The 15,612-nt window shown below is 36.6% G+C and overlaps 1 protein-coding gene across 2 annotated transcripts in view; it reads right to left on the bottom strand.

The window, feature by feature from the left end:
- Positions 1 to 15,612, bottom strand: part of MBOAT2 (membrane bound O-acyltransferase domain containing 2) — a 98,786-nt gene that overhangs the window by 68,675 nt on the left and 14,499 nt on the right. For both annotated transcript variants that reach the window (XM_027690195.1, XM_027690196.1), the window contains exons 2-3: positions 14,696 to 14,841; positions 11,224 to 11,301 (exon numbers count right to left, since the gene is read on the bottom strand). In XM_027690195.1, coding sequence (XP_027545996.1) covers positions 11,224 to 11,301; positions 14,696 to 14,841 — 224 coding nt within the window. The remainder of the gene's footprint in view (positions 1 to 11,223; positions 11,302 to 14,695; positions 14,842 to 15,612) is intronic.

The following is a 15,612-nucleotide window of genomic DNA, read 5'->3' as shown; positions in this document are numbered from 1 at the left end:
GGACATAGTGGAGTAAATCCAACAAATGGCCAGAAAGATAAGGGACTGGAGCGTCCTTATATGGAAAGGTTGAGAGAGCTGAGTGTGTTCAGTTCAGAGGAGAAAAGGCTCAGGGGAATCTCATCAATGTATGTAAATACCTGAAGGGAGGATGGAGCCAGGCTCTTTTCAGTGGTGCCCAGAGGCAACAGACACAAGCTAAAACACAGAAGGTGCTCTCCAAACAGCAGGAAACATGACACAAGTTTCCCACAGTTGTTGTGTACTCTCCCTCCTTAAGAGATATTCAAAAGCCATCTGGACAACAGTCTTGGACAACTGGCTCTAGGTGGCCCTGCTTGAGCAATAGGGTGATCTCTGGAGGTTCCTTCCAACCTCAACCGATCTCAAATTCTGTGAAGATCTTTCAGGCTGTTACAATTAATAAAACAGATTATTTCAGTTACACATCAGAAAACAAGGACTTGCTCCTGTATGAATCAATCGTGGAACCTTAAGCCTAAAATTTTGCCATTAGAAAATAAGATGCTGACAAAGCAGATAAATTAACCAGTTGCTGCAGGGGAAGGCTCACTGCTGAGCCTTTAACGAGAACTGTCTGGCTGAACTGAGACTACCATTCATTTTCTCCCTCTGCCTCCTCAGAGCTCTTGGCATCTAAAGCATCCAGCAACCAGCATCCATCTGGCAGGAGTCCTATTCTGGAATCCTTCAGGCCCACAGAGATAGAGCACTCTGAACTTCTCTGGCAAAATGAATCAATATTTCCATTTGCAAAAGATTTGCTTTGACAGAGAATCCTTAACTGAGCACACTGATAGTTCAAGGATTGTCTGCTGAAGTTACCCAATGATAAAGCCTGATTACTCAAATCTAAGAGAACAACAGGTCAGATCAACAATAAAAACACAAAGTCCATAATTCAAGTGCCACTTATTCTGCTTGGGTTGTGTGGTCTCCTCTTTCCCATCCCATCTTTTCTCAACTGCATAACAAACCACAATTTCCATGAGTTACCTGTTAACCATTACCTACTACAATTCTTAAGCACACCCACACACAGAGATAGAAACAGAGCAAGAATTCTCATTGCCAAGAAGGGTAAAGGAAAGTGACCCAATACAGGTTGGCCAGGTATCTGCTCGGTGACTTGATCAAATGCCATTTCAAACATATGTCATCATTGTTTATGTGACATGAAAACCAAAGCAGAGCATCCAGAACACACTGGACAGTGTCACAGCGTTCCCGTGTGTTTGCAGATAATGGAGAAAAAGAACAACTAAGAAATAGAAACTATTTTCTGATTGCTCACATATTTTCACTCTTACTATGAGAAATTAAGGAAAGAAAACCCAATATGTGATTATGAAACACTGGATAAATACACTATGAATAGATAGAGGCTTCGTTTCACAACGATGACAAGCACACAGCAGGTCATTATCATTCTGATAATATATACTTCAAATAAATGTCTCTCAGCGCTGACCTGAAGAATAAGTTTACAAGAAATATATTGAATAATGGATGTTCTTACATCCGTTAACACCTATAGCAGAATATTAAAATGATTAAGAATGATTTTATTTCTTTATTGATTTTGCTCATAAACACAAGATGGTGATGCTTGTAAGGAATGGATGTTTTAGCTAACACTGGCATTGCTTTTACCATTACCCATTTTACCAATTTCAGAAAGCACCACTTACCTTATAACCCACTGCACAGTTATTACTAAAATATATGGGGTTTACTACTTCCAGCAAAAGGGTCTCATCTACCATAAGAACTGGACAGGGACTGCAACTGATACTAATGTGTGTTTGAGTTTATTTATGTTGTAATTTGTATCTCAATCCTCATTCATAAGAGGATGGCGTTTAAGAATAGAAATCATTTTGTATTCCTGAGGCACTTCTACACTGCAGAGAGAATACTTTTGCAGGATCTTTGAAAAACACACCAAGTAGTTACATAAGCAGCAAAACATAGCTAGCACAACAAACTAAACTTATTCTGCTTCTAGACTCCCTAGGCTCCTTTATTTAGACCCTTCTACTATTTATACAGATTGTGTCACATATACTAATTGCTCAAACATGAAGTACAGAAAAATGCCAGGGAAACTAACCAGCCTCTGAAGTCACATACTTTACATCAAACCAACATCAGAATAAACCTTAATTTTAACCCACTTTTCAGAAGCCACACATGAAACAAGTTTTGTTTTCCCATTAGAAAGCCTTAGCTTTTTCAGTTTGGAAATATCCTACCTGGATGTGGATGTTGACACTTCAGATATTTATACAAAACATAGCAAGAGCTGTTATTCTGTTCTCCAGCAGCTGGGAACGATGAAGAAGCCATTGGCTTCTGACTGCAGCTCTGAAAGCAGATTGGTAGTAAGGCCCTTGTGCTCTTCTGGAAAGGTCCCTCAGGCACAGTAATGGAACATACCACATCATGGTCACATAGACCAAATTTTAATTCTGTTACCACATAAAATGGTAAGAACTGTGGGGACAATTCTTAAGTAATAGCAATCATACTGCTTACGTGAATTTCTAAAGCAAACCTTTCAGTGAACCTACTGCAGTCAAGCCAACTGAAAAACAACACCCTCAAGACTACAGTTTTTCTGTTTGCAGAAGAATGTGCCTACAGCATGTACTTGGTCAGCTTTCCAGAGCACCATAGTCATGCAGAGAAAGAGATCCAGAGGTGCCTGGACTTTTGTTTCATTAGAACTGGAGACAAGTGGATACTGCTGATCAGTGAGACCTCCTTCCATGTTGTAAGAAAAAAAAAAGAACAAAAAGGATGGTTCTATAGGTTTTCCTCTTGATTTATTATAACACATTTACCAAGTTTTAGCTGACATCTGTATACCTTATGTAGGGAATGGCAAAATCTTACTATTTCTCACTATATACATATCACCTCATTTACACCTCACGAGATGTCCTTAAAGCATTCAACAGATTACGAGCTGCTTTGAAGACAAAAAGCTCTCTACAGAAGCAATAATACCTATCACTAAAAATAGTACTAAGTATCAAAGACAAAAGGCAGCGATTAGGCACATGGATGATGACACAGCATATATTAAACATGGTATCACAAATGGATACCATGGTGGAGGGAAGCAGAAGAGGAACATCTGATGAGCTGAAAAGCCCAAGACTTACTGAAGAGTTTCCAAGATATGAGATTTAAAACATCAGACACCTCTAAAAAGAGCAGAATACCAAGAAAAAGAAAGCCACCCATGTGACTGTTGTTTAAAATTGTGCATTACTTGTATGCATTGTGCATTCCCATGTGGTACTATCTATTAATAAAACAGATTATTCACTCTTTAGGTAATCGTACACCAAATTACCCAGAGCTTCCTTTTGCAAGCCTACTGACTTTATAGTTCCTGTTGTGCCCGTGATTAGTAATGACTTCAAGAACTGCTCAGCACTTGGCTATACTAAGTATTTTTTATTTCATCCAGTTTTGAAGATTAACATCATGCAGCATTGTCCAAGGTACTTGCATTTTCTTACCAGATGTAAACACACAGCAAACCTGTTTAAGCACCACATGGCTGAATTTTCACAGAAAATAGAACACCAAAAGTTCCACTTAAGACAGATTTAATGAAGAAATCACAAAGCAATTTACGGCACCTTTTTTCTATTTACCCACTTCTCTTTCAACATAATCCAATGCAACTTTTAAACAGAAAGTTTGAAATTTACTGTTATAAAACAGTAAGCTTCCCAGCTAAAAACTATGCCAGCGGATATATAAGGAAATAGGATTTCTTACACATAGCCAATTCATAAGCAATTCATCCATACTGAAGAGAGTAAGTAAATCAGTTGTATATCTTCTCATTGTATAGAAGAATGAATTTATGTTTGAACACCAGAAAAACATTTGTCTTCAAAAAAACTGAAAAGTGAATTGAAAATAAAACCAAACTTGTAGTATCAAATACTCCCTTCAGTATTTCTTTATTACTCAGACTGGCTTTCACCTGTTTCTACTGATTTAGAGACACAAGACTTCTGTACTTTCTCTTGGCATGGTCTTTGTTTTATGTGTTTTGCCCTACCTCTCCTTTTTATTACTGATACTACCTCTTATGAATAAAGAATAGAAAGACTACTTGTTGCCTAACGTGGTCTCCTCCTACCAAATTAACTGTCTCAATTATAGCTGGTTTATTTCACTTTAAATTGAAATGAACCTAATAAATTTAAGTTAATAATGCCAAATCTGTAGAGTTATTGGGTGGGGGAAATTAAAGAATAAAAAGGTTTTGTGCAGGTCCGGATCATATGAGAAGGCTAAGCTGCATGAAGTCACCTCAAATCAATTTTAAGCTATAACAGACATTGAAGCAAGACACGAAAAGGAAATGTCTAGCATGCTTATGACAACTGGAACTATCCAGGATCATGTTACTATTAAGGAAGACTTGGGTTTCATAGGGCAACCTGCTTTAGTTGATCCTGCTTTGAACAGGCGGGTTTGGAGTGAGAAACACTTCCCTCCACAACTATTCTGTGATTCTGTGGTCTCATCTTTAACTTCCATTGAAGACACTTGATCTACAAAACCAATCAGCTTGAAAAGCTACATGAAACTTACTAATATTTTTAATTGAGACACTGGATTTTAAAATGAAGGCATTTGTATTTTTAAAACAATCAATGCTTTTTATTTACATCCACCTTCCCTTAAAAGAAACAAAACACTAACAGAATTTTTGTATTTTGTTGTGCATTGCCATCAAGAGTCATCATCTTTTAGGTCCAACCCAGACACTTTGTACACCACCACTTGCAGTTCTGCAGGCAGAACTGACTTGCATAATTTACAGCCAACAGTTCCATTAAGGACAATGAAATCATTGTTTGCTGAGCTTGGCATAATTATTCAAGTGAAATTTACCTCAAATACAAGATATTTCACCAAAGCATAAAAACACATGCAGAAGCATGCTCCTGGTGAAGAAAATTGACTATAGGACACAGAATCCTTGCATGTAATCTCTCTATCCCAAATGCTACTGGTTAAATTCAGTCAATGCCATGCAACCAGAATTTTTAATCAACTCTTATTAGCGGCAGTCTTTGCCAAGAGCTGAAGAAGAACACAGCTTTCACTGAACTCTCCTAGGTACAATTTATTCTGCCACTTCATTTTGTAGGGAGCCTGATTTATTTGACATCAATAGTTTGCTGAGGTAATAAACCATGCAGCAATGATACCATGACTCAGAGCTCATTTGCTACCAGTCAAGTTGCTTGGCAGCATGACAGGCAGAGTAATGTGCCTTGAAGAAGTATCTGTATAGATGGTACAGCTTTCAGAGATTACCAAACAAATACAAAGCCCAGAAAACATGGCTTTACCCTATCAATTTTCTTTTGCTTGACTGATTGTGCTCAGCTTCACTTTCAGCAAAAATATAAAAAAAAAAAAAAAGATTTATGCAAGCAATAGCTACTCTGTCCCAACAGACTTCTAACACACTCAGGCATTTTAAACTACTGTTTTCTTCCAAGAAGGCGTTATCCTCTATATGCTTATAGAAACGAAATACACAGTGTGAAAAAAACCACCTATCAATTTAAAGTTTAGGGAAGTAAAAGAACGCTCTTTCAGGTAAAGATCAATACTCAATAAGGTATAGCTACTTCATAAAACAGAAGTCCAGAAACTTTTTCACATGAGTTTTTTCAAGTTTGATAAAAGATTTTATATGCCAATGGCTTTGTTTAAAGTCCCTGTTCTCCCCGAGAACTCTGTTCTTTTGAGTAACAGCAATCAAGTAAAAATAAAACAAAATTGAAAAAACAAATAAAAATTAAGAAAAGGGGGCAGGGGACAGGGATTTAAAAAACAAACTGATTGAGAATCTTCTCTCTGGAAATACCAAGTATATGATCAGATTTCTTTTCTAGTTGCATTTAGGCAGAATATGCCCCCCTTCTGTACCAAACCAACTGAAACAGCCACAACACTTCAAAAATGCCTTTGAATTGTTGTTTATTATCTTTATCAGACTCTATATTTAAGCATCAACCTTTACAATGCTGCAGACACTACATCACTCCTGTCCTTCCTTCTTTCTCCCTATACAAACACGGGAACACCTACCCCAAAGATTAAATAAATGTATTTAATGTATTTAAATGTATTTAATGTATTTAATCTTTATTTAAAAGTGCAGCAAAAAGTGATAGGCACTAAAGGTAAGAAAATTCTAGTTCTCTTTTCACTCCATTTCTGTAATTACAAAAAATATGCTCAATAAAGGCCTTTCCATTGAAACATTCCAATTTTAAGAAGGATAATATATCAAGTTATTTTTCAACTCATACTTTTATGCTTTAAGGTATGCATTGGGTTCTATTCAGGCGCAGCCAGGAGAGGTACAGGAAGTTATCAAAGTGGATGAACTACTAGTGGGTAGCTACTTAAAACAAATACTTTCAGAAGAAATTCATAAGGATTACTAGGAAATTCCTGCACAGCTGCTTACTTCAACAAGTGCTCACTTTTAAAGTCATTGAAGACAGACATCCATTTACGTAGCTATTTTTGTAATGATCAAATCTCCAGCATACAGAGAATCACTGCATGGTGCTAGTCAGTGCTTCCATTCACAATCTTCAGAATACTAAAGTCTGATCTCTAAGTAAGCATCAGAAAAATCATGACATTCAGCATTATTAAACACATGACTGACAAATTGTCACAATTAACACGCCAAGTGAATTAGTTCACTCAGATGATCAAGACTTTAATCTGAGATTTCTAAGACAAAAATCATCAAATCTCTTCCACACCTCCTTTGCCAAATCTCCCATTGTTTGTCAATGCCACAGTAAGGAATGAAGGCAAAGGGGAGCAAGGCATTGTTCAGTCCTGGCTCTGGCTAGGAGGCTAAGGGAAACTTACTGAGGACTAACGCTGCCAAATCCCAAGGAAAGTATCTCCACAGAGACCAGATCAGTTAAAACAAAGTTTGGTTTGCTTACTCAAATTCAAATATGTATTTACATTACCATGTTCAAACAGCTCACATACATGGGCATAGGTATAGTACAAAGAATTGTACATCTATCAAACCGAAATAGAACCACAGAACAGCTGAGGTTGGCAGGGACCTCTGGAGGTCATCAGGTCCAACCTCTCTGCTCAAGCAGGGTCAGCCAGTGCCAGCTACCCAGGACTATGCCCAGGCAGCTTTTGAATATCTCTAAGCAGGGAGACTACAACCTGTCTCAGTAAACAAGTGTTTCCTGATGTTCAGACAGCATTGTGTTTCAGTTTGTGCCTGTTGCCTCTGGTCCTGTCACCGGGCACCACTGAGAGCCTGGCTTCCTCTCTCCAGGTATTCAAATGTGTTGCTAAGATCCTCCCCTTTTCTCCAGGCTGAACAGTCTCAGCTCTCTCAGTTTTTCCTCACAGGAGAGATGCTCCACTCTCATAATCTTTGTGGCCTTTTGTGGCACACACATGTCAGCTCATTATGTATTTACTGCTATTCATTATCTTGGGTTTCTGGGTTCTTCATTTATTTACTTTTCACAACTTGTATAAGCCATAAAACAGTTAAGGAGGTTATTTCTGGCATTAGAAAAAAAAAAATTCACCTAAGTCTTAGCAGTTCAACTCTAGACTTCTGGAACAAGTATCATCGTGCAACTTTAAGCATAACACAGAAGGTATCAGACATGAATAGCAAGTATATCACTTAATTTTACATTAGCATATTTAAGAAATTTAAATAAACATTGTAACAGTAATAATTTTTAAAAACCAAATCTATTTTCTACACTAACACAGCTAGGACTTCCATATTTTGTCAGTGAAGTCACTGAGAAAACTACAGACTTCAGTGAAGCACCTCTGAGCCCAATAATTAACCCTCCTCTGCCCACAGGCTGAGGAACATTATTTACCAACCATAAAATGAACAACAAAGTCAGAAGAGAAAGAGTTACCTAGAAACCTTAAAACCTTGTCATCAGATCACCTGTGCAAGCACTGCTCCCATAGGTCTTAGCTAACAGTAGCCAAAGGTTTAAAGAAAAAGAACCTTGTGGCATTTGTGGTTTTGTCTTTTAAGATAAGTAGCAATTTCATAATCATAGAAGAAACAGAAGAATTTCTAAGAAAAAGATAAATATTAGTACTACATCGGTTACCAAGTGCAAATTCATTGGAATTGAGGACTTTTTTTAAATATATTTTTCAGTTTCACAATTAAGTGAGCCATGACAGCACCAAACAAATATTAAGATAGCTTAGTCCCAAATTAAAAGACAAAAGCTTTGAACCATTCAGGCAAACTAGTGTGATCACTCCACCTTTCATTCAAAGTACTATGATTTAAATAAGACTTAAGTATAAAAATAATGGATCAATTTTAGTTACATCCAAGTCTCAGATAACTCATTTTTTGCTAATTAACTTAATTCTAAAAGTTGTTAAAATTTAAAATATAAAGTTTCTTTCCTTTTTAATATGTTCTTCACATCCAACACCTCAGGTTTTACCTTTTATTTTTCCCCTCCCTATACTGTTGTTCAATTAAGGCTTTCATCTTCAACACGCCATGTATGTCAAGACCAACCTAGATGCAAGAGCTGCACAACAGCCAGTTCCCTCAGGAAAACCACAAAGGTAGGAACTTCACAGTAGAGACATTTTTAGAATCCAGTGGAAGTACATTAAGAAAGAAACAAAGGTTTAGAGGAGTAACAGTACCAAACATGAAAGTGCTTTGGAGAACATGGAAGTTTATAAAAAATCTGCTCACTTTGGAGGGTAAGGAAAGCCAGTGCACAGCAACTGAACTGATAGCAGCCTAAGATATTTAGTTGTCTCTTATTTGTTTAAGCAACTTTTAGAGAGGCTGGAGAGACTGAGGAGCTATATTAGAGGGTAGGGAAAGCAGGAAGAAGGAGAGGAATAGTGACTTTCCCATTCATACCCTCATGAAATCTGTAGGACAGCAAGCAGGGCAGGGAAAAGAAGAGGGAAACTTAGTTCAGTAAATCAATTTAGATAATAGGCAATAATATTTTTGTACAATACACAAGTGCTTTTCCAGTACAAAAGTCACTTGAATTCATATTTACACCACATATAGGTATTTGATGTTCTATAGACTCTAAGGTTAAGTTGCTCATGAACAAAGGTAACCTCTAACTCGGACTGCCAGCAAATGGGCCCCTCTACAGTACAGAAAGTAAGTCCCAAACCTTGGGTTATGCAGGTATATCCATGTGCTACAATTAGCTGTACATATACACACATCTCACACTAAAACATTGACAGAGTCCTTCTCCTGAGGCCAGGCAGCAGCAGCTGCACTCTACTATACAGCACTTAACCTTCCACCTCCCCTGGGCTCCATGAGACACATTCATAGCCTGAAGACAAACACTTAGGTGGGGACAGGAGTTATTCACGTTAGCTCTGTTCAGACTGCCAAACAGAAAGCTGTAAGGGGAATTTTCATAACAGAAAATTAAGAGTACGTGGTGCATTCCTTTAGTAAAACGTACAGGCATTATTCCTTCTGGGATACTCTGGCAATGGAAGGAGCAAACCTCGTAGTTTTGCCTGTATCACCTATTAGAAATGGCTCCTGGAGCTTCCCATACAGTATGCAAACACTGTCCACAACTTGAAATAACAAATGACTTTGTTACATTTTTTTCCTCCACTGAAAGAAGAGTTTTTTAGTTTTGTACAATGGCACATTAATTCATACAGTGATACGACAACATAAGCCAGGTCGCCAAATCTAGGCTTTCCCCTCCCAGCTGCAGAGTAACAGTTGTGTATAACACAGTAAACATTTCGGCAGATCAGGTCATGCAGTTAAATCAACTGGTGTGAATTAGGAGCATCGGGAATTAGAGTTCCCTTGCTAAACGCAGCAGTGATAAATACACACATGCCTACCTGCCTCTCACTATGAGGAATGTAAACCACTGGATTTCCTTTTATGAGAAACCTATGTAACTTGTTATGATAAAAACCAAAGTGTTCCTGACTGGTACCTCCCTATTCTGCATTTAACCATATTAATAATGTCTTTTAAAATATTAAGTTATCTAAGTCATAGCTCACATTGCTGAATGTCTAAAGAGAAATTGACCTGAACAAGTTGCTTTATAAACACCCCTAATCAAATAAACCATTTGTATAGAAACCGGCCATCCAACCAAGTGAGGTTCTCTTACATCTGCAGTAGTTCAAATATGTCAGGCTTTGAAAATCCTGAAGATAAGAGCCTAATATGGGATATTTCAGAAGACAATATAATTACATTCAGAATCACAGTATAAAGCAGCAGAGTGCTCTAACAGGTAGGATCATGAACTCAGGCCACCCTGGCTTTGTGCTTTCTGTGTAAAGCAATTTTCCTCTTTATTTCTTTTACCAGTCTTTCCTAACAGCCTCACATACTTCAGGAATCTATTCAAGCAAGGATTTGCTATTTTACTAAACATTTATGCAGGAATTAACACAGTGGGAACCTAATTTAGTTCTGATCTCTAGGCTAGTGGAATAGTAAAACATATGCATACAGTAATAAATGTCTTTCCTGCTTTCAAAAATGATTTTAAAAGAGAAACAAGTGTTATTCTATATGCATTCAGATTCTGCTAATCTAACCATGTGTTCAAGCAAACTTAAAATAATGCCTTATGTATTTTACAAGCATATTCTTTCCTTAAGACAGCATTTACACTGTGTTATAAAAAAAAGAAAAGAAGAAGAAAAGACAAACAATTAGTACCAAAACTTCTCACATACATTCTCTTCTCTTCAGACATCTTCCTTCTGCTATCATTGGCTGTTATCAAATTACATTTGTATAGTAAACTCATTTGTGAGACACCTGAAAACATTTAGGTTTAAGCAATGATGAAAAAAATTGGAATGCATAGAACACAAAAGAAGTCTCAGTGGGTTATTAACATCTATAACAAGCTTTAGATATTCCAAAAAGCTGGCAAAAATTCCCAAATAAGCCATCTTCTCCCCTGGAAATAAAACCATGGTTACTAGAATTCAAATACTGTACTGTTATGATACAAGTAGAAGTATGGCGCATGTGCACCATTACCAAGAAACTCTTAAGCAGGAGCATTCTTGTAAAAGCAAAAAAAAATTTTTAGAATGGAAACTTACTTGTGCATATTTTCCACTCCTATTATGATCATGATATAGTAGGAAATTCCACTTTGTATAACAAAATGTAAGGCATACCTAGGGGAAAAAACACAAACACCCTTACAGCATTTTCTTTAAAGGTAATAAACTGCATGCATTTATTTAATGTGAAATTAAAGAGGTTCAAAGTTTAATCTCTCTTCAGCATAGCACAGACAGCAGCAATGAACAAAAACTACAGACTTAGCTAGAATGCTTCAGCTCATAAACAAGTATATAGTTAATGTTGATAATCCTTAAAATACAGAGAATATGTGTCATAATACTCCCACTTGGCATTACTTCCTGTGTAAATAACATGAAAGTTTTATGGTTTAATTTCCATATGCATCTTTTCACCCATTAGCAACAATAGGCTCAGATAAGGCCAACAATGTCTTAGTAGCCACAATATCAGCATATGGTAAGATTTCCCAGTCAACAGAAATGGTGACCATGTCCAGCCAGTCTCTTTGTCCTGGGTTGTCAATAACTAATAAAGGCATACCAGTGATGACACTCCCAAAAACACAAACAAAAAACCCCTACACAGTAACAACCCACAGATTTTTTCATGAAGGTGCTCTAATCTCTTCTTATTTCTTTTCCACAGCTATCACAACCCCATTGCTTTGGGGGTTTGTTTTGTTTTTCCAAGGAGTTATACTTCAGTAAGCTGTAGAGCACTGGTAGCAAAGCAGTGCCAGTGGTTGGGGAAAAGAACTGATTCTCGGTGAGTCTTTTTCACTCTTGTACTATAACTGCCTCAGTAGCACACTCACATGTGCTCAAGTGATGCATTGATCTAGTTTTGGATTTTTTTTCCCCATAAAAAGCTGTCATTATTTTGTTACAGTGATACTGTTTTCTTTCAGCTTATCACTAGCTATTTCCTAATTTAACTCCTCCTCTACTCACAAGGAGATGACTTCAAAGACTTTCAACAAGAAATCCAGTTCTATCCAAATAAAATCCTGCAGAGTGTACACATGATGAACTGAGGGAAAACCAGTCACTTGGACACAAACTGACCTTGAAAATCTTTACTTTTTATGGAAGGTCCAATCTGCACATGCTCCCATGCTTCACCAGTAGCTAGTCTCATCTAAGAAAGGACTACCCAAAATTCAACTACACATTTAGTATAGCAATTGCCAATTCAAAAAGTATTCACTTTCTTTTCTTATCAGCCACATATTAGCAATACTTTGTAGCAAAGACAGGCATTAGTAAAATGACAAAAATGTAAGTTTAAGAAGTCTGCTTCTTATACAGAGAAAGGAGAATAAGATATCAAAGCCTAAAAGTGTGGATTGACATAGAGTATCATATCAGGATTGCCGTTGTTGAAAACATTTCTCTTTCAGAGTTGCTAACAATAGCAATATGATTGATCTTTGATTCAAACATTAAAGGGGATATATTGAAATACCACATGTAGCAGTAAATTTTACCCATATACAAAGGGTATTCTGGTTCTTTTATGCTATTTGCTATTATGCCAAGGGAATTATTCCTTCTCTTCCTCTCCTACACCCCCATCACAAGTACTACAAAGGCAACTGAAAACTAACACACTTGAAACTGAACATGACAATATAGCTACTAATAAATATCCTTAAAAGGGTGCAGATTCCAAACTATTTCCCACATTTAGGTTTGCATGATCTTATCTGCAAATCTACAGTTACTGTTTTCTTATATAGTGTTTCTAGTAACAGTTTCCTTCTTGTTATAAATGTGTTATAACACACATTATGGCACAATCAAAGTGTCACTGAAGGTATACCACAGGCTTGTAACCTGTATGTAAACTTGATTGCTTGGGGAGGGGAATCAAACAAAACAAAACCCTCAAAAAACCTGCTCATACAATATGTACTTAAATAATAGGAAAAAGCACACAGCACAACAGAGATACCAGTTTCTTAAAGAATGTATACTTTTAACATCTCAAATTATGTTCTTTCTTTTCATGGTTTTTAAAAAGCTTTTAGCTTCATGATTGCAAAATAGAAATTCATTGCTAAAATAGTAGCTCTAAGTATGATCCAAACCAAACTAGAATAATCTCAATTTCTACTATGGCATAAAATGTATCTCTTATTTCTTTTCCAGGGCATATTGCCAATGAGAGGCTTCCACAAAAATTTATTTATGTCTGTTGGGGGTGGAAGTTGTTTCTTTCCAAAATCTCCCATACCCAAATTCCACATACGAATATATTGATAACACTTTCTAATTACAAGTTATAATTAATGATTTCTGCTTCTAAAGCAATGGTTACGTAATGTGCTTCTAAAGCTTATACACCTCTCAGAAAACCACACATGATAGCACTTATCTCCCATATCATCCTCCTCATTTGGTGCTAATACTGGAAGTCTTTGACATCAGATCACTCTCTCAAAGCAGAATACCCTGGCCAAATGTTTAACGAATGGATGGGAGTTGTAAAATGTTATATAAAAGTAAATTGCACATGTAAATCTAAAGAATAAAGGTTACTGATTTTTTCTCCTGAAATTTAAAAGTAATACATATCAACTAATGTTAAGAGGTCTCTGCAACATGCCAATATAGAGGCCAACACTCTGTATGTGCATCTTCCCACCTGCACAACAGCTTGATTAATTCCCCATAGTTCAGTAACACTCTATAATAGTCAACATAAATGAGTCTTCTATACACTTAAAGCCAAGTAAGCACTTTGTTTACAATGCAATAAAAGGAAACTGGCACTTAATTAATCTTAAACTATCTTGGGAAAATGCAAGCCACTTAGTAAGCTATTTTTGAAGGAAAAAATATTCACAAAACTAAATTGATATACCCTTTTCTAGCTCTACTAACATTCTGTTTTGTAACACTGAAAAGATCAAGATATGCAAACAGCAGACACACAAAACTTGTGTTTGAAAGAGAACCACATCTTCCCTCCAAAACATTAAAGAAAAAAACAAAAAACAAAGGCACAAAACACTCAGAAATTGAGGCCAGCTCGTTTCCAGGTGTTTTATACTACTACGAGTATCATCACTACTGTGGTTCTGGCCACTCTTACTACAAAAAGTCTGATTATATTCAATATTCAGAAAAAGACACAGCAATACTCATGTGCTGAGTATTTATGGGAAATTATCTTAGTCATCACACCAGTGCTATGCCTCAAGAGAATACTTCTCCAGCAAGTTTACAGGAAAAAGCAGTACAAGTTAAACAAACTGCACCTGCTACCTGCTTCATCCTCAAAACCACAGGCAGACAGTATGGTAGTTACCAATTTGCAAATGGAAGATCTTTCAAAATTTGTGTACCTCATCAGAAAATTTAAGCTAACTTCTGTACATTTGCAGCAGCTAAAAAAACACAAAATTAGATAATAAGATTCTTTGAAACACAGAAACAAAATTCTACAAGTCCCTAAAAAATGAATTTAAGTGCAACTTACCATCCAAAACAAAAAAGTGCAAGATAAAGGCCCAAGAGGGTTGCAACAACATGTCTTATAAATGGGCTAGTTTTGCTTGAATGAAGGTATGTTCGAAACCAAATAGCCGCAAGCAAGGCAAACAGTTGGCACACTACAAAGTTGACCTGCATAAAAAAGAAAAGAAACAAGTTCTCACACAAATGTGTATTAAAAATTAACAGAAATATCCACACATTTTCAGCAATCTGCAGAACATTTTGCTCTGCCATGGTTCTTCCCCCAGCATGTCAGCCTAAATGAGCTTCTCCCATGAGCCCTTGACCTGCTAAGGCACAATAAAAAACTGTTCCCTGAGCAGCTCAGAGGAAAAGATGTATCAAATTGTAAGGCAATCTGTGCATAAATCAAGAAAAAAATTCTGTATTTTCCTGTAAATTTTCTAAATACCAAACCACTCTATTAACCATGAAATCATTTCTACTCTTCCAGTAATGTGAAGATTTGGGTTGGGTTTTTATTTGTTTTTTCAAAGTGAGCATGACTTGGAATTACATATCAGGTCCAGAAATCACTGTCAGATCACTACAGTGGCCTGTGCAGAAGCAGGGCTCAGTGAAGTGCACTTCAGTGGTATGTAATCAGATAAACAGCTTGGTCGCACACTGGATTTTCTTTTTGTAGATTCAAGTAGGATAGTTTCAGAAATTCCTCTTCCCTTCAGGCCATTTATTCTAGAAGATAGAATATTTCTTGTATATTAAATATTTAAAGGTATTAGGGCACTGAAAGCAAAAGTGGGATTGAAAAAACTAAACCACTAAGTAAGAAGAATCATTCTGAGTGTGGCCTGAAAAAAAATTAACAGTAAAGGCATGATAAAGAAATAAATTCCTCAAATACAGCAACCATTACCAAAAGTGGCTTAAGCTACAAAA

This window comes from Neopelma chrysocephalum, unplaced genomic scaffold (genome assembly GCF_003984885.1).
Source record: "Neopelma chrysocephalum unplaced genomic scaffold, ASM398488v2 Primary Assembly neopelma1_80b, whole genome shotgun sequence".
Taxonomy (NCBI): domain Eukaryota; kingdom Metazoa; phylum Chordata; class Aves; order Passeriformes; family Pipridae; genus Neopelma; species Neopelma chrysocephalum.
Note: the sequence above shows the minus strand (reverse complement) of the source record. Positions and strands in the feature narration are given on the sequence as shown.